At 30.4% G+C, this 11,445-nt stretch overlaps 1 protein-coding gene across 1 annotated transcript in view; it reads left to right on the top strand.

Annotated features, from left to right (window-relative positions):
* Positions 1 to 6,459: 6,459 nt before the first annotated feature.
* lab (labial) overlaps positions 6,460 to 11,445 on the top strand; it is a 31,602-nt gene continuing 26,616 nt past the window's right edge. Inside the window, exon 1 of the mRNA XM_077430715.1 lies at positions 6,460 to 7,539. Coding sequence (XP_077286841.1) covers positions 6,777 to 7,539 — 763 coding nt within the window. The 5' untranslated portion in view covers positions 6,460 to 6,776. The remainder of the gene's footprint in view (positions 7,540 to 11,445) is intronic.

Here is an 11,445-nt window from a genome sequence, read left to right as displayed (position 1 = left end):
TATCCGTAATTTTTTTCATGTGTCCTTGTTTATTTTGAAAATAAAATTTGTTGAATGCTTTATTCAGTATATGACATTAATTCTGAAAAAATAAGAATTTTATGAAATGTATGGAAGCCAAAATGACCTATTTCGACTTAAAAAATGTAATTTCTGTACATGTTATGTTTGTACGTAGGTACTTTCTATATATGTATATATTTTTTTAAGAACAATTTTACTAATAAAATTTCTCACTCATGAATCACATTTTTGTGGCACCCTGTATAATGAATAATAATAAAAATATTAAAACGACACGCCACACTGTTTGACAGATATTGTATCCGCAATGTGAATATCAAATTAAAAAAATATATCAACGTTGTAAAATATTCATAAACACGAATAAATTTTCGTCACTTTTAGTAAAAGTGATATTGAAAAAAAAAATTTAATACATTAAAATCCTGGAAATTATCTCAAAATATAACACGAGATAGAATCGACGGTGAAGGATTGAAAGTTAAAAAATTCTACCCGCTTCCAGATAAATTCAAATGGGAATTTAACGACAACGCAACAACGTTATGAATAAATTTACATGCATTTTTACACGTCATATTTTCTGAATATATACATTAGTGTGTATTAATAAAATCTTGTTATTAAATAGTTTTTCATTGAATATTCTAAAAAGTCATATTGTATTCAAATTTAATTTAATATCTAATGATTTTTTGTTGTTATACCAATATACATACATACATATTAGAATCTGGGCCCCTGGGGTACAATGAGATGCCTCTCCCTCTCGTCTCCCGATCATTCCAGAACTCTCGAGACAACGCTATTCATTGCAAATTGCGACTTGCATGTCTTGTCATGCCATTTTGTTCCAGGCGGGAATTTAACCAAAAAAAAAATTGCATTCCGTCATTTTTGGCGTGCTTGATCTGATTTTGGACGTTTTGTTACGATAGATTGTGTATAAAATTAATACTTAAAGGACATTTTTGGCTACCGGAGGTAAGTTTCTCACTCATTATTATTATGATTGTTTACTAACAATATATTAATATCAAATATTTGGAAACATTTTTTCCATTTATAACAACATGCTGTTTCGGGGCACAATTTAAATAATCGTTTTTTTTTCTATAAGGGAATCCAGAAGAAGAAAATAATTTTACACACGAAACTTCCTATGCTGCTTCTTTCCAAACAACTTTAAATGGCAGGGCAAGGGACAGATTTCCACAGCAAGGACCATCAAAAAGAACACTAAATTCGGAATTGACTCGCCAATCACCAAAACACAGGGAAAGTGTACATCCCTAGAACCGGGACTTACAAACATGACGCCGAACTCAAAATTTCATCATCACTCACCAGCAATTTTTTTTCTTATTACCAAAAACTAAGTTTAATATTCTTTTTGAACTACTTTTTGTCTTATTTTATAATTTTATAGGTAACTAATTGTGCCCCAGTGGTGATCCCGTTGTGCCCCGGCCCTGGGCACAACGGGCAAAACCTTCATTTTTGCTATTCTTGTTTTTTGTTTGCTTAAATTGTTTTAAATATAATCATTTCTTTATTTAATATTAAAGATGATTAAATAAATATGAATATTAAACTTATTTTATTTTTTATTCCTACACCCATTGTTATCCTTTTCCCCTTAGATCTTACATACCTATATTAGAATTACAAAAAAAAATACATATAATACATGCTTTGATTTAATATATGTAATATGATTTTTCTATTTAAATTTTTCATTCTTCATTGAAAACCTGATTCCTAGAACATTCCATTTAAAACATTTAAATTACTTTCAGCAATCGATGTAGAATGTTCTAGGAAACCGGTGCGGATACTAAAGTTTAATCGGTCTTACGCAAGGCTTTATTTTTGGGCCCCTTATTTATAAAATTAATTATCATTAATAACTTCGATAAATGTAAATATATCTTTTCATAAAGTAAGTACATATTTACGAAAAAGTCAATTTTTTCAGATCCATTTTGGACCCTCTTTTATTTTGAACCCTGTGCCTATTCGCCTGTAGCACTTCAACGGTTATACCATTGCACATATGTATGTATGTACATATATAATATCTATACATTGTATATATTAAACTGAAATCTAGTGGAAAGTGGAAATACAGTGGAAGTCTGTCGACAACGGCCTGCAGCGCTGATACTTGATTTTTAAATGATTTTTGTTCATATGTTATGTTCACAATTGTACAAACTAATAGCTATTGATCCAGTAATCATTACCTATTTTAAATATTATTTTTCTTATTAATATTTATAGCAATATCTCAATGTTATGTTATTGTATACAGCATATTAGGTGAAAAAAGCAACTAAAAAACCTATTGCACAGCTCCTACAGAATGAATGCTAGTAAAAACTTTTCCAAATCCATGATACTCGAAACGTTTGGAAATATTAGCAATCGAACCGCGAAGTTTGAACTGATTTTAGCTCACGAGTTCATAGCTCTACCAGCCTCGCTGCTACTTGTGGTTTTATTACACGTAATAATAATTAGGAAAATTTACCAGGTAGTTATAATTTGTTTGGTGTGGTATTGTGTCTTCGTCAGCTTAGCCGGTGGCTGACGTTAACAAAGATGGTAGCCGATGGTATTAACACCTGGTTGACCGCACGGCTCTGCCGGTGATCCCGACGGCCGATAATGATGATTGATAAATGCGAGCAAACCCAACACCACAACACTACAACCGACTACTACTACCCATCCGAACATCCATTCCATTAGGGACAACCGCATCTCATCCATTGTTCGTACCAAAATTGACCTCGATGCTCGCACCCGTAATTAATTAATTTTTTCCATCAAAAATTTATCAGCATATAAAATTTAACATTATATAGGTACACTTAATAATACTTTGATTATTTACATATAATTTTGATCACCTCGTATTAATTCATAAAACGAGCACTAGCCGAATTACCTACAATAGTTTTCTACTTTCTGTCCTGTATGATGCCAGACTCCCCAGTCCTATTAAGTAAATAATATAATACTATGATTACTAACCAAATAAAATAAAACTGTAAAATAGAAAATGATCAGTAGATCAGTAGCTATTAAAATAGATATAACATGTATTGTGAACATTATTTCGTAATAATAAAAAGAATTTAAAAATAAAAAAAAAATCCCCAGTCCTACTGTAGCAGGAGTAGGTACATACATACATACATACATATGTACATAAATATGTACCATGTGCATGTATTTAAGTAGGCTGTTATTTTCATTTTTACAATTAAGTTCTAAAATAAGATGCATGTGATAAATAAGATAATAGATAGGAAAAATATTGTATAAGATTATCACATCGTAAAGGTATGGTAAATTATATTTATATTTATTTATAATAAATAAATATAAGAAAACAAATATACTTATGCTATATTAATGTTGCTTTGAGATCGCTCTCTCTCTCTCGGGAATATGAAATATGAATATATGATCCATTATATTTGAAGTGGCGGAAATCCAATTTTCATTTGCAAAAACAATATTTCTGTTCGACTTAATCCACAAATTTTTATCACATATTTTAATTCGATAGATTTAGAATCTTGGAAAAGCAGAATAAACGTATTACAGGCTACCGGTATTTTTAAATATTATTAAACGCAAAACATTGTATTTAATGTTTTGCGACATATTTCTCCAAATAAATAAAAGCAGACTTTTGCCACTTTTAAATATTATATAACGCCTCATATTTTAATTTTTATGCAGATTAATCTTAAATAAGTAATAAATTTTACGTAAAGTTAATGTAAAATTTACACTAAAATTTTTTGTGTAGATAAATTAAGTATTACATATGAATGATGTGTATGGTTATACATATAAAATCAATAGTAATAAACAGAATTTAAAAGGTGTTATTATCTAATTGTATGAAATGAACGATTACCTTGATCGGAAAATGTTCCAAAATGAGCTTGATCTGAAATTTCTACATAGATATAACAAAATATTGGACTCCCGTTAATAGCTTTTACTCCGCGGGGAATACGGCTACAAGGGAAAGGCCATTATATTTCGAAAATGGGTTTTAGATGTTAAAATTCATAAATAGATTCGATGAGAAAATATACAATTCAAATTTATTATCTTAGAGACTAAAGTTGTACTAGTTATAATTTTCGCTAAGAATTGCCTTTTAAAAATCAGTTATATAACCAATGGCTAGATCAATTATTCAATATATGTACATATAGAAAATTGAATTTGCATTTAGTTATTTTTTGTTTTTAAGATGAAAAAGATTGACAGTTTCTACTAGAACCTTAATCTGTTGTTTCGCCCATATATAGAGCAGGATCATATTCCGTTTCTAGACAGACCGAGTTATTCGCAAAATTTATCGTCAGAATACTATTTCTTCGAATATTAGTCGAAAACAAAAACTAGTCGATTTTATTTCTTTGTATGTTTATTGAATATTTATTCTTCGAAGTTTGGACAGCAACAAAACTATATAGATGTAATGTACATAATAATAATTAAATTAATATAATATCTACAACAATATCAGTTGCAAACGAAAACTGCTTCAATAACTAGTAAATAAAAAATAATATTGAATTCAAAATAATATTTCCGAGAAATAAAATTTATTTTTTCTTCTGCCCTATAAAAATTCTATACAAAAGAAATAATAATATAGACATAAGTGGTAGCTCTACGACTGTCAGGAGCATCCCCCCCCCCCATCCACATCCCGATCGAGATACTCGTCTCTGATTGGTGTAAATTTCTATAAGATCCTCCTCTTTCAGACGCTCCGCCTTCGGACGGCTTAATCTGTCAGCCGGCTATTGCTGTCTCTCTCTGTTGGATTTTTCCGCATGAATTTCACGTAGTGCGAGAGAGACAAAGACACATACATTGCCATGTGATTCCGATTACGCGCAGCGAATATCAAACTTGCGTAACACGTTAATTGCTCAATGGATTGTTAAAATATTCATATTTGCAACGTAACAATTTAACCGCAGAGCTAATTTCGAATAGCGTGCGGCAATTTTTTTATACAAACGAAACAATTGTTTGTGGTTTTGTCTTATGTAACTATAAATATCAATATAAATAGAATTTGATGCCAGTTACTATCAATTTTGATTACGTGATTTTTATCATATTTTAATATGCTAAAATATACATTTAATATAGTATACTAATATAGTTAATAATTAAAATATATATTTAAATAATTTAATATAGTATACTAGTAGTGTTGTTCCATTCGTTTGTGAAGTGAAAAGATGACTCACCCCGAGCTAATTATCAAACTCGATTGTTGCCGCTAAGTCTTCTTATTTCATCTCATAAGAGATGTGAATGCGAATTTTCTAATATGGTGACGTTAAATAGAAAATAAATAAATACAAAATACAAAAGAACAAATATTTTTTTTATATAAAATACATATTAGACGGCAGCAAAAAATGGGAATTTTAGGATTTCCACAAGTGAAAAGTGTGAATCTTATTAAGGAAACGTTAAATGAAAAGTTTCATCGATTTTGAACAATGTCTTGTCCCTTCAAATCAATCGATTTATCTTGACAAACATTTCAACAGACAAACAAGTTTTTTTTTATTATTCAAAAAAAATAATCGCCCAATAATTATTAATTGCAGTAAAATTAGATCAATTATGATTCGTTTTGATAGAGAAATCATTTTTTCCAGAAACTCTCATATAAAACGCTCACAACAGCCATTTGAATGGTGGAAGTGGACTTTTCAGAAAACGGTCATTTTTCCATCATTGTTTTGAATATGAAAGTTGTTGAGAGCTTATTTTGTTAACTATCATTATTCCAAAAATAAAAAAAAATGCCGAAAAGTGATTTTTATTAAGAATATGAAATTTAAATCAACCTAAAAGTTAAGTTACTCATTTAAGTGAAATGAAAACAAATAAAAAAAATAAAATAAAGAAACCACAAATTACGTCTATTTCATATTTAAATTGCAAGCCATTGTTTTAAAACAGAGGTATAGAAATATTTCTTTAAAATGTTTTGATATACTTTTTATTGATTTTTTTTCATGTTTCCGGTTAAAACGATGCTTTGAGGCAACCTGTAAAATCACTATGTTCTAATTTAATTTTTTTTAATATATAAATGTGAAGCTTGCGATACATATGTATGTAAATACTCAAAATCGATTCACATTCATATTGAATTATATTGGAGTATCGGAAAATTTTCTAATTAGACTCACGATTTTCTTTTTTTCTTTTGAAAAGTTACATTTAAATCATTTAAAATTATTAAAAGAGTCCTTATCTTTTTATTATATATATATATGTATATAATATATATTGACTAGCACGCGGCCCACAGTTTGTTGGTGTCTCACCAACGTCAATAGCTTGGTAAGTTGTGTCGAGCAGCTCAGTGACCGCCGCGGGCTCGACTCGACAGCTCGACCTGCCGTTTGCCCTTTTTTCAATACTTTATTTTCAATTTCATTTAAAAACGCGACACCGTTTGTTTACACGACAACACGACAACACGTCAACTTGACAGCCGTAGATGTCATTCGCGACTAATTAATTAGACATTCGACAACTTACTACACGTCTAATAAACAAACACCAACATGTAAAATTCTTGATTGACACTTGCGTGCAATTACAATGTAAAAATGTAATATGTTGTGATTTTTTAATGTGTTGAAAAGCCCAGAGGCTGTGTTTGGAAAGACAGCGCCATGATGACTATGGATGTCACCATGTACGGCAATCAGCAGCAGACATATCCAGAATCCTATTGCCAGACTGATTTTCCACCAGAGCATGGGTATTACGCCGAAAGTCACTATCATCACTATCAGGAAATTCCAGGTCACGATCATCAAACGCCACCGGTGACCCACGATCATCCCGACCCAATAATCAACACTGATAATGGCTTAAGTTACACTAATTTAGACTACGCATCGATACATCCGGGTCAGGCATATCCTCAGCACAATTTGCAGGGTGCTTACTCGGCTGACATGGGTCATTATCCAAATATACCTCATCTTGACGCCAATCATCAGAGTCACCATCATCACCACCACAAGTTGGACAATCATTTCCTAGAGACCAAATATAATATGCACTTTATTGAAGGTGAGGGAACGAACCACAATATGAACAATTATCCACATATAGTGATGCATCAGAGTGGTTCCCCAAACTCTTGTTTGGACTATCAAGGACATTATCAAGGAAAGAGCGAGCATATGCAGGATTTGGGTGCTGGCAAGGATATGCATCACGGAGGAGATTGTTTCAGACAGCAAGAGATCGGGACAAGATTAGGGGGGGCGCAGCAACAGCAGGGGTTGCAGAACATCCCTGGATTGGGTCCTGGACCTGGAATGGGATTGGGACAGGGACCGGGTCCTGGACAACATAATCAACACCACCACGCCGTGCCCACATATAAATGGATGCAAGTGAAAAGGAATGTACCGAAACCAGCGGGTGAGTACTATATAGGTATAATACATGTCAATGTTTTTAAAAACTATAATGCTAATGTCTAAAAACAAGTAATATGTCATTTTAATACGTTGATATTTTTCGAATGTAAAAGCCCAATTTCTCGGAACCACAGATGTTTGACATTGGACCTTTTTGAATCGAAATAGAAATTTGTGATGAATATTTTCTTGTACCGTTACGACACGAGAGAATTGCGAAATTGAAATATCTTTTGGGTTCGTAAGGTCTCAATTCTCAGCGTTCGATGTAATTGTCAGTTAATTTCGAGTGGAATGAATTTGTAGCATTCCATAAGCGCTCTCAAACGTTTGCCTTTTTAAAAATTAAAAATAATATGTAAATAAAATTTTTGAAATTTTCAACATTAGCTGATAAATTGATATGTATTATTATGAATATATTATATGGTTTGAAAAAACGAATTATTTCACTTACGTACTTATTAAAGTTTTTATTTTAAAAGAAAGCTTTCAGAACTTAAAATTAAATTAAAACGTTTTTAAAATATACTACAGTGTCATAATACATTATAATTTAAAATAAAATGAATAAAAGAAAAATTGTTGTTAAGTGCAGAGCACGAATTCCACGAAAGAAGCCAATCTAATATTATATGTATGTATGTAGGTACATATGTACATACATTTGTAGTATGAAATTTATTGGTAGTTTGAAAACCACTGTCCATCACAAAGAACAGAGATGATTAAGACAATCAATAACGAGATATAATATTCAAAAAATGACACAAGCAAATAAAAAAGCACACATCAACATTATCAACACATTAATGTAGACATACCTACCTATAAGTATTTATATTATGTGCCTTATAATATTATATGTATGTACATAGGTACATATGTATATGTATGTATTAACCTTAACACGGCCATCACTGTAGTTGGGGGAATGTAATGGGGATTTTTATTGAATTTTTATAAATAATATAAGCACTTAACCATGAAACTTTTCGATTGGAAACATTATTACACATTTTATATTGTACCATAAGAGGAAACATGTAAATTTCTAAATGCGGGTATTTTTTTTTTTTAGCTATTTCTATTTTTTGTGACGTGAAAAATATTAAATATACTCTCCCCCGGTCGTATTGAGCTCTCGTAAAGGTCAAAATTCTCATGAAATCTGATTTGCGACTCTTTAACGACAACATGAAAGGTCGTTACGCAAGTGACATAATACAAAATAAGTACTACACACTTTTTTCGTGCAGACTTTAAATTTTCTTAACTGAAATAAGTATCACTACTCTTTGCCGAATACCTATTTTTATAATTCAGTAACATTGTGCCAGTTTAATACGTTTATTATAAGTACATATATCTATAATTGATATATTGCAAGGTTTTTAAATCACTGATTTCAAGGAAAATTCTTAATACTTGATATTATATCGTCATTTTATTAATTGGAAATTTTACATTATTCAATATTTCAGTCATAATTAAAAATCGTAGGAACTGCAGATTTATATAACTAAAATATGTATGTATATAATAACTAATTCCATACTATTTTGCACATAAATCACTATTACTTGTATTTTTATTTACTAATTAAATAACGCATTTTAAATTATTAAAAAGGAAATATTAAAATAATTGACCTTTTGAAGTAAAATGTGTAATGTATTTAAATAACTAATTTAAGGTAAATGTATATATTATATATGAACATATGTATATATTAATATCAATTAATAGTGAATAGAAGCACAAATTTGGGAACAAAAGGTACCTACTCGGTAAAGTCATAAGATTTTTTTTTTACAGTCAATATCCAATTGCCATGCATGGCCATACAATCGCATGGCCAACAATTGTAACGAATTAATATTTATTAAATATTAACATAACAGAATGATGATTAAGATAAAGTTATTCGTGTGTTTAATGAAATCAGCACGTTGAACGGCTGTTGTGTTTTCTTTTAGGCTTTAAATTAACTTTAAAATCTATATATGTATATCAAAACCTTTCTTTGGTTATATACACATGTGTCTCGATTAATAATGCGAAAAATATTTACAAACATTTCGACATTAATCATTTGACATACAGTAATCCAATCAACGCCAGTCTTACGCGATCCTGAATTATGATTTAATTAAACCACCTTTGGCGATCGCCTTCCACTTGTATCAACCGAAACAACCCTGCACATTCACACACTCACGTGTACATGCATATAAAATAATATTGTTGGCAAATGTTGGCACGATGATGTTGTTCGTGCCGGGTTCGTGACTCCGCGTCAACCGCCACAGTCATCGTGACGCAGCGTTACAACCGCTATTAATAATAATAATAATAATATTTACGGTCGCACAAAGAAGGGGACAACCTAATAATCCCGAGACTGGTTGAAAAAAAGGGGCAAAGCCCGACTCATTGTCAACCAGGGAGGACCGGCTTCCTTTGCGGCCGCGTGACTCGTCACATATCGCACTCTCGTTTTACGATTATTCGTCACGATGACGATTATTATTACACGCTGGACGAATCATTTCAATCGAAAGTCGCTCAAGACATGGATAAAGCATGGGTAAACGTATAAAGGATGTGCCGAGCGAGTAGTGCCTAATTTCAAGTGGAAAAGTTGACCTGATTGAGAGCTTCACGAACATAGGCCATATTATAGATAGATTTTTCATTAAATAAAAAATCATATTATTAGAAAAACATATTACCTGCTTAGCAAAATAAATTAAAAAAAGGACATTCTGTATAGTGTGCCAACAGGTAATATTTAAATCGCGATAAAATTTTTCATGCGTTCCATCAACAGTTTTTCTAACTTATATTATACAAACATGTACTTAATTTGTATAGAATTTTTAACGATTTATTTCTATAATTAAACCCACCCCATTATTAAAAAAAACTGTTTTGTTAATAGATGGTTGTTAAATATTTTAAGCAATTTTAGATATTTTAACTAAATATTTCATATAAGAATAACCTATGCCAATTATTACACATATGTAAAACTGAGCTGTGAAAAATTACAGAAAAAGTTTTAGTTGTTTATTATTGATATCATTGAAATATTTTTAAAAATAATGAAAACTTAATATAATTTTGATAATAGTATAAAAAAATATTTTTAAAAGCTATATAAAAACTATTATCCATTAAGTATGCTTGAATTGCGTTCTCACAATCAAGTTCGTTTTACGACATTTTATATAAGGATTATCTCAATTCTAATGTCGAATTAAAGCTATTATAAGTAGCTTTTGGATTGTTTTCAATATACTCACAATATAACGAATGAAGTACCTAAGCGAATTAATAAACGTGGGGGAAAAAGTAAGGAATCGATTTTTTCTTAGTGCATACAAGTGTGGGGTTGTTAGCGATCTGTAATACAGATAAAATGACCGAGTTAAAATCTCGATACTTTAACAAGTTCATATACATACATTTAATTAATAAACGAGCATTTTCGATCCGTAAAAATGAATATAATATAATGGTTATAATAATTATTCCATGAAAAATTGAAAGTTTAAAACTTCTGTGTATTAAAATTTTGTAGATAGAGATCTAGCGCATTTTTTTAATTTTTCTTTAATCGCAACATAAAAATCCACTCGAACAGTGTTAGAAAATGAATAAAAAAATTGTACAATTGCATTTTTATTAAGTCGTTGGTGGTTTATATTGAATTATATTATAGAACGCACAAAAAATATATAAATCGTACAATTTGCGTCACGCGAAACTTTACCACTATCAAAAATTATTATTAATAAAAAAATATTTATCATTATTGCTGTCGTGACTATAAACTCATGAGTGATTCAATATTTTAAAATCGTTTAATAATTTCATTAAACCATATTGATGGCGTTTATGC

Source organism: Arctopsyche grandis, chromosome 5, assembly GCF_051622035.1.
Source record: "Arctopsyche grandis isolate Sample6627 chromosome 5, ASM5162203v2, whole genome shotgun sequence".
NCBI classification, from domain to species: domain Eukaryota; kingdom Metazoa; phylum Arthropoda; class Insecta; order Trichoptera; family Hydropsychidae; genus Arctopsyche; species Arctopsyche grandis.
Note: the sequence above shows the minus strand (reverse complement) of the source record. Positions and strands in the feature narration are given on the sequence as shown.